Consider the following 25573-nt stretch of genomic DNA (forward strand, 5'->3'; position numbering starts at 1 on the left):
GATTAGTTTCAGTGTGTCATGTTTTATGTGGAGGTCCTTGATCCATTTGGAGTTGAACTTAGTACAAGGAGATAAGAATGGATCTATTTGCATTCTTCTGCATGCTGACCTCCAATTGAACCAGCACCATTTGTTGAAAAAACTATCTTTTTTCCACTGGATGCTTTCAGCTCCTTTGTCGAAGACCAAGTGACCATAGGTGTGTTGGTTCATTTCTGGATCTTCAATCCTATTCCATTGATCCGCTTGCCTGATATTGTACCAATACCATGCAGTTGAGAAACACCTTAAGAAATGTTCAACATCATTAATCATTAGGGAAATGCAAATCAAAACAACCCTGAGATTTCACCTCACACCAGTCAGAATGGCTAACGTCAAAAACTCAGGAGACAGCAGGTATTGGAGAGGATGTGGAGAAAGAGGAACACTCCTCCACTGCTGGTGGGATTGCAAGATGGTGGAACCACTTTGGAAATCAGTATGGCGGTTCCTCAGAAAACTGGGCATGTCACTTCCTGAGGACCCTGTTATACCACTCCTGGGCATATATCCAGAGGATTCTTCAGCATGCAATATAGCATAGCTCCACTATGTTCATAGCAGCCCTATTTGTAGTAGCCAGAAGCTGGAAAGAACCTAGGTGTCCTTCAACAGAGGAATGGATACAAAAAATGTGGTATATTTACATAATGGAGTACTATTCAGCCATTAGAAACAATGAATTCATGAAATTCTTAGACAAATGGATAGAGCTGGAGAATATCATACTAAGTGAGGTAACCCAGTCTCAAAAGATCAATCATGGTATGCACTCAAACTTTGAATACCCAGGACATAATCCACAAATCAAATGATGTCCAAAAAGAATGGAGGAGTGGCCCCTGTTTCTGGAAAGACTCAGTGCAAGAGTGTAGGGGAATTCCAGAACAGGAAAATGGGAAGGGGTGGATGGAAGAACAGGGGGAACGGAAGAGGGCTTATGGGACTTGCAGGGAGTGGGGACCCAGAAAAGGGGAAATCATTTGAACTGTATATAAAAATATAACAATAAAAAAAAGAATGTTAAAGTCAGGTTTGGTTTCCTAGTATCAGATAAATAAAAGGATTACTACCTAGGATGGTCTGTGAAGTGTGTGAGATTCATGGCATGGATGTGAACTTACAGATATCTGAATAGATGCATGCACAGGTGTGTGTGTGTAACTGTAGAATTATATAGAAGCACAGACTTGCAATATGCATTACGGCCATCCCTGTATTTATCCTTATAATACATCTACCTATCTAGATAGCTGCGTATCTCCAACACAGTCCACTGCCTGGTCCTGGCAGCATGGAAATCCCAGCAGCAATGAGTAAAGCTGATACGTAGACATTGTCTTTCAAATGCACTTTTCACTGACTGCTAAGGATAAAACAATTTTATTATCAAAACAGAGTTAATGGGCACGAGACAGAGATAGGTTGCCTAGCATACTAGACTTTCTGGTTTCAATCCCATTCTTATGAAAACTAGGTCTAGCCCATTCTCATGAAAATTAGGTCTGGTGGCTTATGCTTGCAATACCAATACTCAGGAGGTAGAGGCCAGAGGATCAAAAATGTAAGGTCATCCTTAGCAAATTCAATGGACAGCCAGAGCCACAGGAGACCACTTCTAAACAACAAAATATAATAATAATAATAGCAATAACAATAATAATAATAAATAAACATTGTTTACCCATTTAATGAAATAAGAAAACATGGAGCTACAAATGAACACATGAATTTAAATTGAAATTGTGACAAGGAACAGAGGACTTCAAAATACTTTCTTACAAAGCACATTTATTGGCTGTTGGGGGACAGAATCCCTTTACAATGGAGAAGTTTGACAGGAGCTTAGTCAAGAGAAGAAAACAAATATTGGCAGTAACTTGACAAAACAAAATGTCGACTGCCATATGAGGAGCAACACCACTTCTGTGTTCTCTCTGCTAAGGACAAATAACCGCATTTCATTCATGAAGAAACATCAGAGTGACCCTCCCCCCAAAAAGAAGCATTCTACATGGCTTTCATATAGAAATAATGGCATGTGATCTGCAAAAGAGCCCAGGCTGCAGACTGAAGAGAACTGTCCAGACTGAAGACCACTCCAGAGACAGGACAACCGAACACAAAGGGACGTCCCCAGCAGAACCTTCAGCTCCTACAAACTACGTCCTAGAAGTGAGAGGAAGATCTCGAATGCAGACCGAAGGCTAGAGGGTAGTAACATATCAGTGTTAATTTTCTGTACAGCCTTCATTTCCATAGGAAATAGGCACTATTCTGTGGGGCCAGGAGGTCAATGCAGAAACTAACTCAGGCGCAGAACACACTTTTTCCTGTGCTCCCGACTCTTTCATAGCTTGTGGATATCTCAGAGTTTAAAAGGAGAACAGCGAAGCAAAGGGAGCAACTATGTTATGCAGCACACAAGGTCATGGGAGAGCAAGGACAAATTTGCATGTGGTCATCACTTCTTCGCCCCCAGAGGTTAACAGCGAGGTTATAGCCATTGCTGCACACGAATGCCTAGCTTTCACTTAGTAGTATTGCTAACCAAGTGGCTCTTCTTTAAGCCAGACTTTATTTCACAGAAATTTTGTTCTTCAAGAATTCATTGTTAGGTGTTCAGTGTTGAACATACTAAAGCACCCTCACCCTCACCCTCACACAGAAAGGTCCATCCAACTTGGGGAATGTCCTCACAAAGCCAGCCAGGCTACCCAAGTCATCTGAAGAGAGAGAACACCATACTTGATTCAAATTACAAGTTCAGTACTGTACTGTACATAGCCAGCATTACACATGCTTAACGTAATAAGTACATATTGATACACACTTCTAAAGTGAACTGTAAGTAAGCAACTATAACTTAAAACTTTGAAGCAGTCCTATTTTACTTTAAGTTTGGGGGGTTGGGGGTTTTTGTTTTTGTTTTTTTTGTTTTGTTTTGTTTTGTTTTGTTTTATGTTGCATACACATTGCCTGTTGCAGAAGTCTTGGACATGCAGATGAGGAAAGTGGAGAAAATGGCCCAGCTCTGAGCAATCCTACGCTGTTTACACTTCAGACCCTTCCAGCTAACTCTTGTTCTAAAGAAGGCTATCTTGAAGTGCCAGGGCTGACTTCCAGGCTGCACAGTTTCTAGGAGAGGGAACTCTGCCTTGGCCCTTCTGCACTTCTTCCCAGATCCTAGAAACTGAAGGAGCAGCTTGTCCCAGGCTCAATGGCCCCTCCCAACTTTGGGACTCCAGTAGTCTGGAGTGCTGCTCCAGGCTCATGCAGGACTATTTCAACCTGTCAAACCCAGAGCAAAGCATGGCTGTAGTCTGGCAGCCACCCCCAGAAACCACAGCATTCAAGCTAAATAGATAATTCATTCTACCCCAGGAGAATGTTTGCCCATTAACCGAGGGTTGCTCTGCTTGCTTGCAACGTTAATATTATCTACAAAAATAGCAAAGCTTGTGATTAATAATACCATGGAAACACAATGGTAAGAAATACCACAGCAAAATTAATTTGCTTTTGATTCTAAGAAATGTTTACTACCACTAATACCAACACAGTAAACCATATTAACTGAATTTAGATGTCTTTGCTGAAAAAATATTACTTTGGCAGGGAGAATATGGGAAAAATCACATCTACTAATTTTTTTCCAAGCAGCAAAGGGGGAAAATGTAGGCTGAACTTCCTATTCAGGGTGGCTGCAGGTTGCCAAGCAGATATGCGGAAGCATCTTTAAGGGGAAACTTGAAAGCAAGAGCCAGCATTTAAGCCCTGAAGCAGTGGTCAGCTGGAGTCTAGAAGTTGGAAGAGAATATGTTGGTACTAATGCATGAGTTCAGTGAAGTATATACATCAACAGCTCAGAAACACAAGAGTTTCCATTGTGACACATCTCCCTCTACTGTCTGATTCTAGAAGGAATGCTGATCTCTATGGAAAGAGAATGCAATCTGAAAAATGAGGACAGATGGTGGCCTTTGACGACCTGTATGCTTTGCAGATTCATACCCCTGGCGTTTTTATAAAAATGCTAGAGATCTGTATGTTTTCCTGGTTGGTGCATAGCCAGAAGCAGGCACAGAGAGAGGGGCATTCATTCCCAGTGAGGTCTGTTTGTTGAATACGTATGAGCTGAACCTTCTATACGAAGGGGTTTGCCTTAAAAGGACTCAGCAAACCCAGACCAGTCTGCTGAAGTTCTGAGTGACTGATAGTCACTGATCCAGACAAACAAAGCACCAGCAGATGTCATCTGTAGTTAAGTCCAGTCAAATGCTCTGTGGTCCAGAAAATAGAAGAATTTCTCGGTTCAAGTTTCAGGGGAACTAGTTGGCGTGGTTTCTCCATGGGTTCCCGTGTTCCAGCTTATGAAGTCACACCTGTAACAAAACATTCAGCATGAGCTGAATTTCCTCCCATCAGCTTTTTGCTTTTCCCTATGGTGTATACCCATAGACAGTCAGACAGACAGACAGACACACACACACACATACTCACACACACACTCACACACACACACACCAAGTCCTCATTCCCCTTGAAGTTTTATTCATTCCACTCTTGATGTGAGGATTGGACCTTATCTAAACTTTGAACTCAACTGGGTCCAGCTGCAGTCAAGTAAGACTCGTGGGCACGTGCTGACTGCCCACTTCAGCACGGTAGCCCCATGTGCCCCCCCACCCGCCTTCCTGCTTCTGGCTTTGTCTGAAGACATGAGAACAGCTTTAATCTGAGCCCAGTTCAGGGAGCACAGAGAGATGCTCCCTACAGCCAGCTCCCAACTGTTGGCAATGAAACCAGTGGTTAAGCATTGCCGCGGTGGCCCAGTGATGTCTGTAAAAATGATATTTTACAGACAGAGGTGGAAAAGAAATGCCTCCTGGGAATAACGGAACTCTCTGGAAGCTGTGGAAGCTGATAATCTCACCTGGCCATTTACTGTACTCTCTTACTTTCTGGCTATTTAAGATGGGCCCTTAGTTCTCAAGTAGCAGTTTGCCCTGACTTCCTCCTTTTCTCTCTTCACTGGGATTCCTAAGGCCTGGCTGATAATCCGGTCTTTGAAGTCGACTCACTGCCCGCCAACCCCCGTTTTAGAATTTCAGTGCCTTGCCTCATAATTGTTTACATAATTACTACCTTCCAACTACATGCAGGCAGGTTTTTATGGCTGCGCGTATGTATATGAGGATGGCTCGGGCACTCCAGTACTGAAAGCATTGATTTACTCAGGAAGTTTTGTTTCACAAGATAGAAGGCTAAATGTTAGATAAGGATTTCTCACAAGAACTTGTTAAGACCCAAGTGGTATAAGAAACTTCAAACTCTTTGAAGGTTTGCTGTAAACTATGAGTGACTCTGTATTCTAATCAGGAAGTTTGATGGCATCTGTAAATTGATCCTCTGTATCTGCTTCTTGAGAAACTTTGTTCCTAATTGATGTTGCATTTCCTTATACCAAATGGCTATGATAATTGTGCCTGCCTCACTGGCTACCTCTTTTGAAATGGTAATACCAACCCTTCCTGTATAAAAATCATTGCCTTAGAGCTCCAAAATACATTCAGTTCAAACTGCCTCTGTGTGTGTGTGGTTTGTTCTGTCTGTCATCTCAGCCGGACCTGTGCCTTCCTGGACCAGAGGACCCTGGTTATCCCACAGCAGACCCATGGTCTGTAACAAAGCATCCCATGCCCTACATATCCTTCATAGAAATTGTGGGAGGCCTCTGCACAGTTGACAGAGGTCCCATTAAGTCAGACCTCCAGAGCCTAGCACCAACACCTTGGTAACATGCCCTCAACCTTACAATTGCCTTTCTTCCCATCCCATTTCTCTTCCCTCCCACTTTGCCACTTCTCCCTGGGATTTCCACTCCAGTGAAGTATTTGCACCTAAGTCTTTATCACAGACTCTATTTGAGGGAATCCAAACTAAGATGGAATGCATTATTATTAAGACAGTGATTGGGACAAAGTATGCTGTTGTTTTCAGAAGCAAAGTAATCAAATAAAAGTGATTGCAAGAGCCAAAGCTGTGATCTTAACTCCTGGACCTCTGGACCACTGACAGTCTGGAACTCAACTCCAGTTATCTAAAAAGAGAGCAAAGACTAACAGTGCGGTGCTAGACCTTCCTCCTTGCAATGATTCCAGGACAATCTATGTGTGCCGCTGAGCCACTGAGCTGTACCAAGAATGTAGTGGCTTCTGTGTCTTTTCCTACCCTACCTACATCACCCTACCTATGAGCACAAGATGTGTACATTTTTCCACAATGCATGTTTCAAGCTCTCTGCATATTCCTCAGATTTGGCAGCATCCCCTCTAACTCTCAATGGACTAGGTAAACGCTCCACCAAAAAGTTCTAAACTTATACATTTTTCCAAACAACCGAATGTCTTTATGAAATGCCCCCCCCACCGCCCCCAGCATTCACCTCAGTCTCTCTTCATAGCCCCATCTAAAATTCCCATCATTCACACAGTACCTCGCTTAGAAGCTTGCATTTAAAGGATAGTCAATAAATGACCGCAATCTGGTTTCATGAACTTTACAAGGAAAAGCCAAATACATATCTGAGGTTTAAATATTAGTTGAAGATCACCTTTAAACAGCTGTGAACTATGGCTATTTTTTTGTGCCTAGTTTGTACCTAAGACCTCATGCATGGTAGTCAAGTGCTCTACCAGTGAGCTGCACACATCTCAATTTCCTTTTGAACTGTTTGTTTGGAGACAAGGACACACCAAGTGGCTCAGGCTGGCCTTGCACAACTCATTCTGTAGCCCAGGCTAGGCATGAATTGCCATCCTTTTACTCCAATCAGTTGTTGTTGTTGGTGGTGGTGTTTTCTTTCCTTTCCTTTTCCTTTTTCTTTCTCTACCATTCCCCTCCTCTCTCTGTCTCTATGATAATCTTGAGATAGTATCCTATAAATCACAGACTGGCCTCTAACTCACCATGTAGCTGAAAATGACTTTGCCCTTCTTATCCTCCAAGTCCCAAGTGCTGGGATTACAGATGCGTAACACCATGCCCATTGGATGGAAACCAGGGCTGCATCTATGTCACACTAGCTGAACTCCATTCTTGACCCTGATAACTTATTAATACCAATTCACAAACATTATTTTTAATATACTACAGAGCACATAATCCCAGTTAAAGTGAAAATTCAGACTTTCACATAAAATATTAAAATCATCCTTAGAGAAAAAATTCTTTATTTTAAAAATAGATATAATTGCTGATTCCAGCCTTAACATGAAGAGTGTTCTTCCTTCCCCAAAGCCCTAAGGGGTGTGGTACCTGCAACTCTGGACTTTTTGGCTGTGTTGACTGCCGCCATGAACATGTATTCACTATTAGGGTCGTGCACGCTGGATCTGTACTTCTGAAAGAGATAGTTAGAAACATAGTTTGTTATCTGCTCTTTCCCATCTTCAAGGTTCTTTTCCAAATGTTTTCTAGATTTTTTTTGTCAAAGTAGCATGTGACAAAAGTGTAATTATGGACATAAGCTCAGTAAAACAATATGCAAAAGGTTCCCAACAAAATGTGCTTTCTGACTGGTGAGTTGGCTCAGTGGAAAAAAGCACTTGCTGCCAAATCTGATGACCTGCATGCTCAGTTCCCAGTATCTGAAGTGGTAGAGGGAGAGAACAGACTCATATGCTTACAGTTGTTCATTCATACACACACAGACACACACGTATACACACACACACACATGTGCACACATGCATACACATGTGTGTGCACACAGACTCATTTACACATGCACACTCATACACACATGTGTGCACACATGTGCACACATGTGCACACATGCATACATAACACTCACACACAGTCTGGCCAAGTTATATACTCATAACTCATAATACGCAGAATGTAATAAGTTCTTTGATTGAAAAATCTATGTGAAAAAGGCAATTTGTTGTCCCTATTAATACTGTCCTGGATAGCTTTTCATTTTTCTTAAAAGCAAGTTTGATGATGTAACACACAAAAAACCAATTTCCTTCTAAACTACTACTGGTACCTTGTAAGATAATCTCACTGCTGCAATGTGCCAATTAAGAGAAACTTACAACTAATTGTTTCAGCTTTGTCCTGACTCATAGGAAGCTTAAATTCAAGTCTTAACCCAACATTTAACAATTTTTAAAAATCAAAGGCATCTACTTTTATATTTTAATCTCCTTCCTAACCTTTATCTTTGACTGGACCCAATTTTCCATCTTTTAATGAAAAAAATACTAATAATAACATATCTCTATAATCCTTTGAGTCACTTTGGGAACAAAGTTAGTAACAAACAGATAATCTCTGCTCCAAGCTATTAGTGTAATTAGTAGGCATGTCTTAAGGAAAAGGAGTGTTCTACCCTTTTGCTAGGCTACTCCTCTGAGAAGCATCCAGCATTCTTGATGAGAAAAAAAAACACCCAGGAAAGAGAGTATAAGGGAAATTAAAAATCACTTACCTTTTTTGCAAACCAGATGATAAGTATACATCCAAAGAGGAGTACCACAGCAAGAGCTGCACATCCTATGGGTAACCAGAACTTCAGCTGGCAGCAGAGCTGGGATTCTGGGTTGAAGAGGGGAAAATATGTTGATGAAAGACCCAGAAAACATGTCCTCATTCAATGCTGAGTAGAGAATGCTTTTATAAAATATGAAGAAGGTTTAGAACCAAGAAAGTTTACGAATCTAGTGTGTTTACCAATGTGACTAGGATATTGTGCCTTCCCATCTGCAACTTTCACAAGACCACGTAGGAAAATACTTGGTATAATACTGAAGTTCAATTGTCTTGCCTCATTCTCCAAGCTGCTTCCGACCTTAGGCAAGTAGACATAATAGCCACTGAGCCATACATGGTTTTCAAAGACTGTGTTGGAAAGACTGCGCCCTAATTCTAACTCAACGGTATATGTAAATAAATTACTTATTCCCAATAAATATCAACTAATAACAATGACACATCATTTCATGCTGTTAACTACTTCTGAAGGAATTTCAGCACAAGATACTTATTTGTTTCCATTGGTTAGAAGTCTTGGAGATAAACATACACTTTCAAGGCACAAGGATAAAAACAACAAATATCTTACCATAAATATGCAAATATGCTCCACTAAGGTTCCTTTCCTGAAAAGGAGGTGGGTCAAAAATCAACAGGCTGCAGAAGTAATAGCTGCCCTGGGAGCTGTCTGGGTTATTTAGGAAAAAAGAGACACTGTTGTTGGACAGCTGATAATGACAGACCATCGGATTCTTGATGGACACCACATTTCCGCTTCCCTTGGTCTTGGTGAGGTCACAGAGGACTTCTTTCTCTTTGAACAACCGCATTTTTAACTGCTGGACATTCTCGGGATATTTACAAGAAATCTGTACACCTCCATTGTAAAATGAAAACATCCTGTCATTGGCCGAGCCATTGATTTCTCCTGGATCAAAAGAAAAAACAAAGCAAGAGTGATATGTTGTGAACACATTGCCATAATAATTATATTTAAGTGGGAAAGTGATTTCTTTTTATAAAGCCACCCCTATTTATACCAAAATGAAGGATTTTATAGCCAAGCAAACAAAACCAGAATGTAACAAGACAAAACTATGCACTAGAATACACCTAATCAGAAATGGACTTTGCATGTGATAGACAGAATATAAAATGTTATGTATCATGTAGCATGTTTAGATGGTATGACTTAGATAGTCTCCACACTTTTACGATTTCCACACCAAGGGCCAGATGGTAAACAGATAAAACAAGTGTTGATTTGCCATAATTTATACTAGGAACAAAGTGCTTTCTGGGTAAATGTGTTAGGGCTGGGTTATGCGTTATAACATTCACTGGAGGATAAGAAAAATGCCTTTGAAGAAATGAGTTTCAAAACTGAAACCAAAGCATGAGTCTCTCTTAGCTGAACAAGGAAAGAAAGAAAGATATTATGGAAAATAAAAGCTTTTAAAAGTATGCAAATTTACTGGAGCTAAAAATTAAATGAATATATATATAAATATACAAAATCAAAAGTATAGAAATATTTTCTATACTTTCCCACTTAAATATAATTATTAGACAGATGAATTACGTTCAGACAGTAGCGCGTCATCCGTGTACCCATTTCCCAGCCATCAAGGTGAGGTCCAGGGCTTTGCTCTTTCACATTTTAAGATCACTGGAACGAGGGCTGGCCTTGTGAGTTATGTGGGCGTCACAGGAGAAGACACTGAAATGGTTTTAATCTGGTTGTAGATTGTAAATTACTGGCTTATAGGTTCAAACTATTTGGTTTATTTCTTTTCTTTTTTAAATGGCATGTCTTTTTATTTTGATGAAAAAATTTACGCAAAAATTGGTTGGAAAAAAATGTCAGAATGGTAGCTTTTACTTAAGTGCTAAATCTCTTTTTCTTCCCTTAAAAATACCAAACAATATAAAATAATTTAAAGAAAAAATTAATTTAAAAAAATTTAAAGCCATCCCGCATAAAACAGAAAATATTTTAGTACTTTTGATTTTGACTTTTTAGTGGCATTATTTTTCATAACAGTTGCATTATTTCGTGCCCTGCAATTGTTATGACCATTTTTAATGACTGTATACTGAGCCTTCAGTGTTTGTTTTCCATGGTTTATTAAAATTAGCACTAGGGTGGTACCAGGACTACTCTCAGCACTTTGCTTTTGTGTAAACACCATGGCATTTGCCCAAATGCATCTTAGCATATTACTTCCTTAAAGAAGGGCTCTGGCTTACGTTAAGATCAGTATCATTGCTCCCAGCCAACCACTGGACTGAGCACAGGGTCCCCAATGGAGGAGTTAGAGAAAAGACCCCAGGAGCTAAAGGAGTTTGTAGCCCCATAGGAGGAACAACAATATGAACCACCCAGTACCCCCAGAGCTCCCAGGGACTAAACCACCAACCAAAGAGTACACATGGAGGGACCCATGGGTCCAGCCATATATGTAGCAGAGGATGGTCTTGTTGGACATCAAAGGGAGGAGAGGTCCTTGGTCCTGAGAAGGCTCATTGCCCCAGTGTAGGGGAATGCCAGGACAAGAAAGTGGGGGTAAATTGGTGGGCAGGGGGAGGAGGGATGGGATAGGGGGTTTTCAGAGGGGAAATAAGGAAAGGGGATAACATTTGAAATGCAAATAAAGAAAATATCTAATAAATTTTAAAAGATCAGTATCATTATGCTTGGTGCCTTAACATCTTTTTAAATTTCATCAGAATCACTTATGAATTTATTTATCAATTTATATATTTATTTTAGTATCTCTAACCCTTGGTGTATTCCTCTCATATTTATAGGAAATATTCTCTAATTAGAGGTTTGGCTATAAAAAATAAATACAAGTGTTTCCAGCTTCTAATCCTATCAGTCAATACACCTTACTCAACCATAAAACAAGAGGAAATAGTAAACAAAATGCCTAAAAGTAGTGTGATAGGGATTAAATAATTGACCTAGAAAATGCAGCTTAAAGTAAACAAGGCCCTGGAGCAGGGGTGGGAGCAGGACTTAAACAGCTGAGTTTGCTCTTCTTTCTTTTTCTTTTTCTTCTTCTTTTTTTTCTACTTTATCTTCCAGAGTCATCAAAGCAAGGAAACTGGGGAGCAGGGGTTGGGAAGGGAGGAGGGAGGGTAGAGTGGGGGTTTGCAGTGTCCTTCAGTAAACTGTTTTCTAAAGAATGCAGGAAGGGCCCTTGGAATACAGAGAAACCAGAGTAAACTGGCCCTCATGCTGAGTGTAGTCCAGGAAAATCTCAATCAGTGGATTTTCATCAGATTCACCTCAGACTGCCATTACCCTAGACTTTTTTTTTTCATGATGAAATATATATTTATATTTTTACTATATTCTTTGTTTACATTCCAAATGATTTTGCCTTTCCCAGTTCCCCCTCCCCATAAGACCCATAAGCCCTTTTCCCTCCAATCAACCCCCTCCTACTTCTCTGTCTAGGTAATCCCCTACAAAGCCAGGGCCCTCTCCTACCTTCTCCTTGGGAAGTAAAAATGCAACCCAGTGTAGAGGAATGCCAGGTCAGGAAAGTGGGGAGAGAGGTTGGTAAGCAGGGGGAGGGGGATGGCATAGGGGTTTTTGGAGGGGTAATGAGGAAAGGTGATACCTTTTGAAATGTAAATAAAGCAAATATCTAATAAAATAAAATAAACACGCTATATAACATTTAATATATGGGGAAATTACATTATGCCAAAAATTAAATAATTAAAGAAGCTTTCACTTTTTTGGGGGGGGGTCATCTACTCCTGGACATGTTGTACATCCTCTTTCTCTTTATCCTTTTCTATTTTTAAATATATTTTAAGTAACTATTTTTATCTTTTAATTTTTGTCTACCAGCTCTTTTTGTATATTACAGTTTCCTATCTTGTGTCTCTATGGGATCTCAGTGTCGATGTGTATTCCTTTATTTTTGCATTATCTTCTGTTTCATCCTACTCTACCTTGTTACTTTATTTTTTATATCATTTTATTATTATATATTTTTTAGTATTTTTTAAATATGCAAACCAGGTAGAAAAGATGTAGAGTTGATTTTACAAAAAGTGTTTTTAAAACATCATAACAAGTACTTTAGAAAGAAAAAGAAAAAATGGAACACAGGGCAAAAGGCAACGACATGAATGTCAGATTAGACAAGCAGACACCAGCGTCGTCATGTGCCTTTGAATTATCAGATGCCCCAAAAATGAAACCGCTGCACTCATTATGTGTAGAGAAATGAAAGGCATGCTTACAATCTGATCATCAGGGTAAAGGAAAAAACTAAGTCAACTAATTTGAAAAAGAAATAAAACTGGCCCAAAAAAAGTGTGCACTTATTAAAACCCAGTGCATGGGTTTAAGAAGTACATGAGGCAAGGCTAGATAGAGAACTGATTAACTAAAAGACGTAATTAACCAAGAGCCAAGTTAAAAAAGATCATCCAGAATTCAGGCATAGGGCAAAGAGACAAGCAAGAATCTCAACCAATCATAAATAAATATTTTAAAATATATACACTGCTAGACATAGGACCATCTAGAGTGTCTAAAATTGGCAGCATTGGCTACCTTCCAAACAATGCGAGTATAGGACATGACAGTGATGTCTTCATATCAACTATACACATTACACATGAGGCAGCAGAATTAGAAATCACAGGTGTGCCAAAAGAAGACACCTGTCCTCCCAGAGCACATTGGAAAGATAGTGAATGAACACATGTTGCGATTTATTGCATCACCATGGAGAGCAGAGGCACAACAAATATCTGAATGGAAGCTACAAAATCCACCCTTAATGCTTTTGCCCGAAGGGGAGAAGGGAGTTTACATTGGGAAAGAACATAGAAAGCAGAAAGGTGTTTGCGGCTAACAACGCTTTATCCTTAGCATGTGGTAATTGTGTGGGTGTGGTTATTCATTCTAAGTGTTCATTTATTATTTATTCACGCCTCAGTATGGGTGTTTTGTCTTACACTCTAAACGCACAGAGAAGGAAAATGAAGCTGCTTTCACTTCTTTTCATAGAGGAGCAAGTTAAAAGCAAAAGGGTGAAATCAGACACATGCAGGACAGGTGCTGCTGCATTGGCTTCAAGCAGTGGATGGGCTGAGGACTTTCGCCAGTGAGGGCCAACTTGCACTCCTGCTGTATTGAGGCTCCTGTCTCTGCTATCTGCTGCAGAAGATAAGATCAGCAGACTGCTTCTCAGTTCCTTTAGCATTGTTCGGAGAAAATTTCCCAGAGACTTTAGAATGGCAGCAAGCAAACCACAAAGAGATCCTGGGTCAAAACTGTCTATAGTCTCTGTATGCACACATCGCATAAAAAGTGTGTCAGCAGCTTCCTCTTCTTTGCCTACACTATGACCCTCAAGCAAGCAGGAGGTGAAAATTAGCACTGGGACTGATGTGCAGTACTGTTCAAGGAATTGAAGAGCAAATTCTGGTTCTGTCCTGTGTCTGGCATGCAGGTCTCAATCTAAAGTGCCTCTGTGGACTTCTCTTTCTATCTGTAAAATAAGTGAAAATAGTGTCTTTAGAGAGTTCTTCCTGCAGAGATGGCTCAGTGGGTACACTGCTTATTGCAGGAGCACAAAGACTTGGGTTTGGGCACCAAAGCCTAGCATGGCAGTGTGCATTGCTAACCCTGGTGCTGCAGGATCGAAACAGGCAAAACCTAGGGACTTCCATGGCAAATACTAGACAAATCGTGGTCTCAGGTTCAGGAAGAGACCCTGTCTCAAAACCAAGGTCAAAGGTGACTAAGGAAGTTGCCTGATGTTGACTTCTGGCATCCATATATGCATACACATGTGTACATATGCACTTCTGTGCGCTTACATACACACACACACACACACACACAGGTTCTTTCCAACACTTACTCTCTGTGGGTTAACACTTCTAGAAGAGATCATAGACAATCAAGAGAGACACTTCACTGTCAGGTGAGTTCCCTTCAAAGATATCATGTTTCCCACGATCTTCTTTCTAAAAAAGAATACTTCAAGGAGCCTGGAAAATGCTGACATGGGTGCAACTATCTTTCTTTCCTACAGGAGGATATGGGACGGCTAGGAAGGATTCAATTTTTCTTATAAGCAGAACCAAGAGTATTAAAACCAACTGCGGCCTCCAGAGTGTCACCTATCAGGCACTCATGAATATTCATTTCAATGATCATTCTTAGCTTAAACACATCCCTGCTCACCTTTCCATCATTGAATGTGCTAACGAGAAGACTGACACATGTTTCCACACTCCCTACATCTAACTTTAAAGCTTTCAGACTGAAAAAAAAAAGTTTGGCAACTGTAAACCTGCAATTTTAATGTTTGCAACCACAGTAGTGAAATATTTACCTCAAAATTACTTTGTACCTATAGGACAGATATGCTAACTATCAAATCACAAATTCTTCTTAGCCTTCAGCTGAATTTGGCTCAATACATAAAGAGAGCCGTGCGCTGGGACTGGGGAGCACCACGCAAGGATGAGACGTGAGTTCAGATCCCTAGCACCTCGAGTGGGTGGGGAGAGAGTCTTGGAATTCATTAACAACCTGTATAGCCAAATACAGCTACTCTAGCCAAATCGGTGAGCTTCAGGGTCAGTGAGAGATGCTGTCTCAAAAATAGGTAAAGAACACTAGAGAAAGGCACCAGTCATTAGCCTCAACATGCATGCATGCACACATGCACAGGCTCTAACACACACACACACACACACACACACACACAAAGGTTTACTGAGCTAATTGATAGTTATGTTTGTTTGTCTGTTTTTCCTTTTCATGATTACTAAGGGCCAAAAAGGTTTAATTCTGATTCTTTAACTCTCTTCAAATATATAATAGTCCAGTGTGTAAACAGGCCATGGGACCCCAGAACAAAAATTTGGCTAATCCACCCAAATGTCTATAAACATCACATATTAGTGATTTTTAATACAATCACCAATGACACACATTTTAACCCTTAAGCTAAAGCACAGATAGTAATGTGCTCATTTATATCCCTGTGGTGTCTTATAATCTGAATGTTAAGTGGAACCTTGCTTTGAAGGCAATGTGCGTTTGCCCTCTATGGACACATCTAGATGACAGTCACTCTAGAGAACAGGTGGTAGTGATATTTTCTGAATCACTCAGAGCACTGTGTCTGATAGGGTATATTCTTCTCACCAGGCTCAAAAGTGTCACCTGCTGTTGTGATTTTTATAATAGTTTTTAAACTACAGTGGATCTTACGATATAGTACTATTGAGAGACCGTTTTCAAAAGCGAAATCAGAGCTGTTGTATTATGGGAGTTTATAGATTTTCTTTTTTTTTTTTCAAACATAAGAGCATTTGTGTCTCTTATTTTAGGGACTGTTAAGATCTCTGGAGCCAGTACAGTGATGCATCCTATAAGCCTAACACATAGGTGACTGAAGCAGAAGGATTGTCATAAGATCAAGCCCATCCTGGGCTACATAGTGAGTTTAAGCCTAGCCTTGGCTACAAAGTGAGGTGATATCTCAACAGACAGAAAGAAGAAGAAGCTGAGCAGAAGAGAAGGGAGAGGAGGAGGAAAAGGAAGAGGAGGAGGAAAAGGAAGAGGAGGAGGAAAAGGAAGAGGAGGAGGAAAAGGAAGAGGGGGAGGAAAAAAGGAAGAAAACCTCTTGAGAAAGGTCCCTCTCCAAAGAAAGAATCCATGAGAATTCAGAAGACTCTATTTGCAAATTGATGCTTTTTATATCCAAAGTATTTTATTTCTAAGTATCAGATGGTCCACCTAGGACCTACCCAGCTAGGAATCCATAAGCAATTGTATTAGCTCTGGTTGAAAAAAGCTCTAAAGAAACGTGTAGAGACCCCACACCGTGCAGAGGATTGAAAACAGACTAGCAATGTGATTTTATTCTTTTTAATTCAGACTTCTAACCACAAACCTCTACAAAGGCCTCAGAGTGAGAGATAAGATCTCCTGAGTTTGCAATTATTGATAGTGCTTATTAAACATATTTTCTGCAGTCAAACAATGCTAAGCTTCAGTTAGATCAGTATAGCACAAGAGTGTGACAGGAAAGACTTCTATCAGAGCTAAAATGGTTATAGTAGAGACTTGTTACATTTGATCTTTTACTCATAGATTTTAGCATTGTTTTTAAAATCTGCTTTCTACCAGTCTTTCATCTTTCACATAAAAAAAAAAGAAAGAAAGAACTGTTATTTCTTATGAGTCCACTACCTAAAGCCTTTAGAATCCTGGCTAGTAGACTCATATCTATATGCTGTGCCTACACTTACATTATACTTCAAAAGCATCTCCAAACCTAACAAGAGAGGGTGGGTTCCATAGTAGGATAGGTGAGCAAAATAAACCCTATGCCATTTAGAGAAAACAAACCAAAAATGTAAAAATGTAAAGAGGACTGGAAACAACCCCCCCATCTCTCTCTCTCTCTCTCTCTCTCTCTCTCTCTCTCTCTCTCACACACACACACACACACACACAGGCTATGACAGCTGCTTTTACTCTCCAAGAAACTCTGAAAAGGGGAAAAACTTGGTTTTCTTATTACATATAATAAGAAAAAAATGAAGGTTCATTTTCTTCTAGTTAAAAGTTATTTTCTTTGTGAAAATGCAAAAAACCCCAAAGGTGCTATAAAACTTTGAATCAATATTCACAGCATAATTAATTTGCAAATAAACTACTCTGTTAGTGATCTCACTGCCACTGGTTTGAAATTATCATAGGAAGGAAATCACATGAGATTAAGTGAAATCAGCTCTATTCCACCACAGAGGGGAGGGGAGATTGCTGTTGAGATTCATGAATACAAATATTGCTTTCCACTTCCCAGTTACCAAGCATAGTGCTTTAAGCTCACACACAAGGACATTTGTGTGTAAACTCATTTGCATTGATGCTTATCTCCAGCTCTGGCCTCCAGGCCAGTTTCCCATCCCTTTTAGCATCTTTCTCTGGATTCAGTCGACACATCAAGTGTAGCACGCCCAAGCTAAACCTATTCACTCACTAAACCCTACACTATATCTTTAGAGAATCACTGGCCAGGCCCAGGACACACAGAGCCCTCATCATCTCCTCTCCTCTCTGACTCTTTCATCCAAACAGTCACTAAGTTCAGTTGACTCTAACTTATAGAAACCTCTTGAACTTTGTCTTTCTTCTCTGTTCCCATTGGCAATCCAGACCTTAGTTGTGTCTTTTTCCATCTTTAGCAGCATCTTCTTAGCTGTCCATCCCCACTCCAAAACACATACACACACACAGACACACACACACACACACACACACACACACACACACACACAGAGAGAGACAGACAGACAGACAGACAGACAGACAGAGACAGAGAGGCAGAGAGTCTGTCTCTTTCCCCCACTGCCTCTAAAATTGGGTTTCTAAAGAACATTTTATTCCCCAGCTTGAAAGTCTTCATTAGTCCCCTGTTGCTTATAAGGTAAAAAGCCTGTCTCCTTGGCATTACACCAAAGCCTCCATGATCCCAGGGACCATCTGGTCCAGCCATACTGAAGCTGTAGGCACTTCTGTTTCCACAAACTGCAAAGTTCAATCAGCTCTTTATCCCACTAGAAATACTCCTTCATTCTTTAAGAACTGTTTTAAGTAGCAAGTCTTCCCTTTAGCTGTTGCCGAGATGCCCAAAGACTCCTAACTGTATGCTCTCAGTGCTTTATTAAGACAATATATTTCTAAAACATATAGCAGATCCTAATTGTTCTTGTCTTGCTTCCTAATTTAATCATGAAGTCTACAAGGATGAGAATTGCATTGTTTCTGGGACCTGGAACACAGTAGGAACTCAATGAATAATATAAATGAATAAAATAAATGAAGATAGGGCCATGATAGTTCAACATGCCCTTAGCATGGGCCAAGAAAATAACAAATGAAGAAATAGGTCTATTTGCTGGAAATTGGGGAGCACTTATATTACAAGGCAAAGCCAAAGATTCAAACCTATTGATGCCCATCCAATGTTTTGAATATCAATCATTTTCAGAAGCTTCCATTATATTAACTGTGTACAGGGTATATTGTTAAATGTATTATAAAAATATATCACTTGCCTTCCAAAGCTAGCCTTTGAGTCGGATGGTCATTTCTTAATCTCTGTTTTACAACTGAGAAAACTAAGGCTTGAATAGCTATATTCAATAGCTTTCATCCAAACTAATAAAGTCAGCAGTAAATACTAGCCATAAATTGAATCAGACACTGTGACCTCAGAGTCCACTTACTGGGCCTCCCAGTCTAATATCCTAATCCAATCCCTCACTTTACAGACACTGAAGTACAGGATCTGAAGAGAGTTACTATGGGAAAAGAAACGCTAAGTTAGAGGTGAAAATTCCTTTTAGCATTTCGTTTTTCCTTTAAGGTGTATGTGTTAGTATGACAAGTGCTCACACTGGTGCCATGCATGTGTTCTGTGACTGAAAGGCAATTAACCACCAAAAAAAGGTAACATTGTTTCTCAAATATGCAATTACATGTGTTTAAAACCCTCAGTTTTCTAGATATTTATTTATCAACCATTGTGTATAAAGCTGCCCTTTGTATTTAAACCTGAAAAAGTAATCTGGTTTCTTGATATCAATATCAGGGTCTAAATTTCTCATGAAATTTGTCCAGTAATTTGTTTTACTGTAAAAATGGATGGTCTCTCTCTCTCTCTATCTATCTCTATCTATCTATAGATAGAGAGAGAGAGATATAGATATAGATATATGATATAGATATATGATATAGGTAGATATAGAGGTATAGATATAGATATAGATATAGATATAGATATAGATATAGATATAGATATAGATATAGATATGGATATGGATATGGATATGGATATGGATATGGATATGGGTATGGGTATGGGTATGGGTATGGATATGGATATGGATATGGATATATCTAGAGATAGTATATATATACTATCAATATATACTATCAATATACTATCAATATATATATATATATATATTGAGAGAGATTCCATTGTAATTAAACAAGTGCAAACAGACATTTCTATGGGGTTTTTGCTTGAATAGATAGTACAAACTGATTTTTGAGTGTAATGAAGTGATTATGTTGCTTTTGCTGCATGGATGGATTCTCTAAGGGCAGCATAAACTTTAGCTGTTTAAGGCTGATTTCTCAAATGTAAAGGCAGCCCCCTCTAAAAACATCTTGGATTGCTTGTGGGAAGTACTTTACCTGCAGCAACATGACTCAGAAAGAGTTGACTCATCAGCACCCATGGTCAAGTGCACACAAATGCTGGAACCTATCGCTCTGCTTAGTTATAATCTGTCTCTTCTCCACTTTTCCTTGAGCAAAGCAGTCATAAGATCACAGTACCATGCTCAGCCCACAGAGGTTCCCAGCCCTAAGTTCACACTCTCTCTTTAGATTTACACACTGCTGTCTGTTTTGGACAATTTTACAGATCAAACCAGTGAAAACAAACCATAGCTTGACCAATAGCTTCAATGTCCATGTTTCATGGTCTGCACATACTTATGTGCTACTTTACAAAACATAATTTTGAATTTTTATACAAATTTAATATTTTCTTCTTCCCAGAGTTTCTGAAAACTACCACTTAACAGACTTTGTTTATTAAAAGTAAATCATTTATTAAAAGATTGAGAAACTCTGTCACCACTTATGTAGAAAATATGAGTAATTTAAAAAAAATTTAATTTGGAAAACCCAGTAATTCACTTTACATCTCAAACAGAATCATCAAATGATCTTAGAAGAGGAAGGTAGCATAAGTGACAATATTCATTCAATTTATTACATATGCTGGTGTGAACATTTTACATCAAGGAACAAATGCTATAGATGGTGTTGTGAACAAAGCTAAGAGGAGAGTTGGGGTGTGTGTGTGTGTGTGTGTGTGTGTGCCTATAGGTTGCTGGTAAGGTGTTAGTAACTTAAAAAGTCTAATGATCTACTAGATTTGAAGAAGCTGTAGTTCATAAGCACAAAAATGAAAGGAATTTTGTTCACTCTGGTGAGAAAAGTTTCACGTGAGAGTAATAGAACTTTCTAGAAAGAGGGGGAGACAGAGAGGAAAATATAATCAAACACTAGAGGAAGGAAAAAATGCTGGAAATAAGGAATAAAGTTTGAGTTCACAAATTGAGAAGGAGTGTCTGGTTCCAGACAAAATTCATGAAAATACATGAGAAAGAGAGCCACGTGAGCCTGAAATTCTTGATTTTCAATGTTAAAATGAGCAGCTTTCAAGATCACAGAATTCTCCGAGTAGGGCAGATTGTCAGTTGGTAGAGTGCTTGTCTAGAATCCATGGGTCCAGTCTCCAGCTGCATAGACCAGTGGTGGGCTATACCTGTAATCCCAGTACTAGGAAGGTGTAGAAGGAGAATCCAAAGGTCAAACCCAGTGTGTAGGCTGCACAAGACCTTGTCTAAAAATTGTTTTTCACTAAATACTAGAAGGACTTCTCTTTTATTAAGTCAAAAAATAAAAACCAAGACTCAGACTAACATGAAGTGCTTCATCTGCAATCCAGACGGCCACAGAACATAGATGAAAATCCCCAGGGAGAGCAGACTACCGACCAGAACTCCTAGTCGCAGGAAAGGTACCTGTGGTAATGGTAACTTTAAGAGGAAAAAGGACATAGTCCCCTGTGTTGAGACTAACGGAAGGGCTCTGAGCACTGGTCAGAACAGAGGCCACAAGAGAGGAGCAGTGTCCACACTGATGCTGTCTCTGAAGTCCAGTTCTGTGATAGAAGGACAAAGAAACACTCTCAGGAGGGAACACAGCAACGAGCTTACTTGAGACTATTTCAACTAAACCCGTGCATGGACCAATGATGGGTCCAGTGGAAGAGTAGGGGAGAGAAGGCCACGAGGTTCTTATGCCAGTGTGGCCAGTAGGGGTTAGGTGTTACAGACAAGGGCACAACAATGCTTATTTCTATAAAAAAAAAAATGAGTAAATGGGACTGGAGGTGCAGCTTGGTGGTAGAACACTTGATTAGCAGGCATAAGGCCCTGGGAACAATTCCCGGCAAAGAAGAAATTTAACTATTGTTCAATTATGGTCCTCTGAATATAACAACTTGATAGATTAAGAAGTGTCATCGGGGCTTGGAGAGATGACTTGCTTACTAAGAGCACTTGTTACTCTTTAGGAGGATCTGAGTTCAAATCTCAGCACCCTCATGGTGGTTCTTAGCCATCTCTAACCCCAGTTCCAGGAGTCTGATACCCTCTTCTGACCACCATGGACACCAGGCATGAATGTGGTGCACAGACATAAGTATAGACAAAACATCCAATTGAATAAAATAAAAATAATCTTTTTCTAAAAAAATTATATCATCAGCCTTTCATATTCACCAGAGACAACAAATAATATTTAAAGGAAATGTTACTCTCCCAACAAAAAATAGAAAAATACAAGGAGATTAAATGACACAGGGAAAATAAGAGGCACAAAATCAAGGCTTATCATGCTGAGAATGGCTTAAATTCATCTATCCAGAGAAAAGGTTAGCAATGAAGAGATTTTCAATGCAGCTTGAATTCTAGAAACAGGTGCTCAAATGGAGGAACCCAGAGGTCAGCTCATTTCCCCAGACCTCTCTCAGCTCTGTGGGGAGGAGCTGGCATTAACACCAAAGGGGCTGATTCTCCAGAGATGGTGAGATTTTAGAGTAACTTGAGTCACTATCTGAGACAGAGTGAATCTGAGGTTTACCATCCTAGCTTCCCAAGAGAACACCTCCTGAGACAAGCATTTACTAGATATCACTAGCTGTCAATCATTGCATTCGCTACACTGCGTTCAAAGTAGTCTTCCTAAAGCCAGAATTCAGCAGGTCACCCACATCACCCCCATTGCCCAGAAAGGGGCTCTTCTCTTATAGCTTCTTCTTCAGATTCTTCTATAAGTAAGCGCCTTCTGCCGTTCCAGCATCATTAAAAACAATAAGATTTTGTAAAATGTTACATTGAGATCCATTGAAGACTGGGAATGTTCAAGACTCTCAACCTTCTTAAATCCACCAACTAAATAACATGCGTTGGTCAGAATCTCACCCCCTTGAGATTTGTGTTGTGCACAAATCTTCAATGGAGATGGGCACATTGGGCTTCTACCAATGGTTCTGCCACTGGGTGTTGTGTGACAGATCACTTAGCCTTTCCAGGTTTATGGGTCTTTCTCAGCACTGCCTGAGGGCAAGAATCCCTGTATCATTTTGGCGTGAAAGAGTCAAGAGTCGGAAGCATTGAAAGTATTACAGCTACCCGCGAGTGCGTTAATTTCCTTAAGTTCGGCTCTTGTTTGTAGCTATGAAATTAGAAGTTCCTGGGTGTAAGCCACCTGGAGCCACTTTTAATACAATGATAGTCAGTGTATTTATTACCACCTTGTAGTTGCCCGTGCTTCCATTTTGATACCTGTCATTAGAAAATGGCATTCTACATAATACAGTTTTCCATGTCACAAGACTGACTAACATTGGTTTTACTCATTTAGGATCTCGGGTAACTATTCCAGAAGACTGTATTGATCAGCTTAGCTCAGCAACTCGTGACAATCCTACAGCTGGATCCATCCCTATACAGAATGGCACCACTGTTCATACACGTCTTTTGAGTACAGCACCATCACCATAACTACCCAAATGGGTTTGGGATACAGAAAACGTTTGAGGCATCACAAAGCAACCATGAAATAACTTGTACAAATGTTCTTGGAAGAAAATCCAAACTCTTTAGCATGGTCTGTGGGCTGAGAATCTTTCTCAGCCTCCTCTGGCATCCTCCCCAACTTCCCTTCTTCCCTGTACTCAGCCACATCAGCCCTGGTCCAGCCTCCTGACCTTCCTTGAAAACTACAGATCCTTTGGATTGACTTCCTATAGAATTTTCTTTCTTACCTTGACACTGCTCTTCCCACTGATTCCTATTTGTCCTTCCAATTTCAACTCAAGTGTCCTTTCCACAGGACAGTCTGTATGGCTCCAGCTACACACACACACACACACACACACACACACACACACACACACACCCTCCCTGTCTGACCTGGATCCCTGGTACCCTCTCTTGCCATCAATTCGTAGGATTATTTGATGCATGTGGGCCTGCCTGGCCTTGCTCACCGTTGTTCATACAATAGCCAGCCCAGCATCTCCTGCATGGCGTGTCCAGTGATGCGAGAATGAACGGATGAGTGAGCGAGTACATGAGTGGATTCCCCTGCCATGGCTATTCTTGCTCCATATATGCTGCTACGCTTTTCAGGAGACTGTAAAACTGGCATACACAGCTGAAAACACATCCAGCCCAGAGCTGTTCTTAGTACCTATTCCAGGTAAATCCAGGGAGGGGTGGCCCTTTGCTCTTTCTTCATCCTTCCTAAGAACATTTAAGTTCTTTGAACCTTTGAAACAGCACAATATCAAATGTTTAATATATCCAATTCTAGGTTTGACTTCTTTTTGGATAGAAAAGCAATGTCTCCGTTCCACCACTGGAAAAAAATGCATTTCCAGATGGGCTTATACCACTGAGTATTCTGCTTTTGCTTCTCCTAACTCTCCACTACTTAATGTTTCACTTCACCTATCCCAATTTCAAAAACAATATGTAAGTGCATATTAGAAGTAGCAAAAGACCACATGTAATTACTTACACTGCACATGGCCCTCTTTAAACTTCTCATGTAGAGTATGATAAATGTCACCCACAAACAAGAATCAAAGGTTTCCGAATGTCTAAGGTCTAGAGGGGCTGGTGAATGCTATCAGTCATTTACTCCCCCATTTTTAAATTTAGGGATGTCCTTCATATCTAGTGCCTAAAAACCTTATAAGATCAGCCAGGGTTTGTCTGGCTCTGTCTTGAAAAACAAAACAATCAAAAAGATCAATATAAAACAAAACAACAGCAACAAAAAGCCCAACAACCCTATGGCAGACTGTGCATTTAAGACATAGGACCATCCAGGTAAGATTAAAGTCAAAATTTTCATTTTGGAAGTTGTCTACTTTATTCTCTACTATAGAAGGATTTCCAGGGCTGTTCAATTTCTATTCTGTTGACACAAATCATCTTGCCTTTCATCTTCTCAAAAAACAGTGAGTGACTTTTCGACTTTATACACTGACAGGTAACTTTGAGCAAGTAATTTAAAAATTTAATGGTCTGTTGAAATGTACTTTTTCATGGTAAAACATGGCATCAAAAGAAGCAATGCCATCCATGCAGACCAGACATGATGCCCTGAGCCGTGAGCTTCAGTGCTTCTGAAACTGTCTGTACTTTTAAAAATAAAATAAAATAAAACATTTTCCATTTGTACTTAATTTTTCTACTTTAGGTTTTCCTTAATGTTTTTTTGAAGTACCAATCAATAAGAACTATGGAGAGGCCACTCACCTGTTAAAAGTCTGATTAGGAAGCAGAAGACAAAGACACACCAGAAGTATGGCTTCATGTCTGCCAGGAAGCTGCAGTCTTCCCCTCCAGTGCTCAAAAGTGTCAGTGAAGTCATGCTCTCGGTTGTTTTCTGTTTTCTGGAGAGGAAGTGGGTTTGTGGAGGTTGGTGCGGTGTCACATTTACCATCAACTTCTACATGGAGAGCTAACACAGCGCCTCCTGCATGACAAGTGCCTGGTGCTACATGAATGGATTGATGTGTGAATGAATGAATGGATGGATGGATGTGTGAATGAATAGATAGATGTGTGAATGAATGAATGAATGGATGGATGAATGAATGAATGAATGAATGAATGAATAGATGGATGGATAGATGGATGGATAGATGGATGTGTGAATGGATGGATGCATGCATGCATGCATGTATGAATGAGTGAATGAATAGATGGATGTGTGAATGAATGAATGAATGAATGAATGGATGAATGAATGAATGAA

The 25573-nt window shown here is 39.9% G+C and overlaps 1 protein-coding gene across 1 annotated transcript; it reads right to left on the bottom strand.

The window, feature by feature from the left end:
* Positions 1-1813: 1813 nt before the first annotated feature.
* On the bottom strand, positions 1814-25184 carry Icos (inducible T cell costimulator). Its single transcript, XM_052193101.1, has 5 exons — positions 25072-25184; positions 9176-9514; positions 8543-8649; positions 7363-7447; positions 1814-4427 (listed from the first exon to the last, which is right to left on the bottom strand). Exons 1-5 carry the CDS (start codon positions 25127-25129, stop codon positions 4414-4416), a joined length of 603 nt encoding a protein of 200 aa, XP_052049061.1. The 5' UTR covers positions 25130-25184; the 3' UTR covers positions 1814-4413.
* Between the last annotated feature and the right edge of the window lie 389 nt (positions 25185-25573).

This window comes from Apodemus sylvaticus, chromosome 9 (genome assembly GCF_947179515.1).
Source record: "Apodemus sylvaticus chromosome 9, mApoSyl1.1, whole genome shotgun sequence".
Classification (NCBI taxonomy): Eukaryota; Metazoa; Chordata; class Mammalia; order Rodentia; family Muridae; genus Apodemus; species Apodemus sylvaticus.

What these genes read in the sequence shown, in the direction of transcription:
- Icos (XM_052193101.1), bottom strand. Translation starts at nt 25,129, where the DNA reads ATGAAGCCATACTTCTGGTGTGTCTTTGTCTTCTGCTTCCTAATCAGA. An exon ending in AGCATATTTGCATATTTATG is followed by an intron (nt 8,650 to 9,175) that starts GTAAGATATTTG and finishes TCTTCAACCCAG; the next exon opens with AATCCCAGCTCTGCTGCCAG. An exon ending in TCATCTGGTTTGCAAAAAAG is followed by an intron (nt 7,448 to 8,542) that starts GTAAGTGATTTT and finishes TATCTCTTTCAG; the next exon opens with AAGTACAGATCCAGCGTGCA.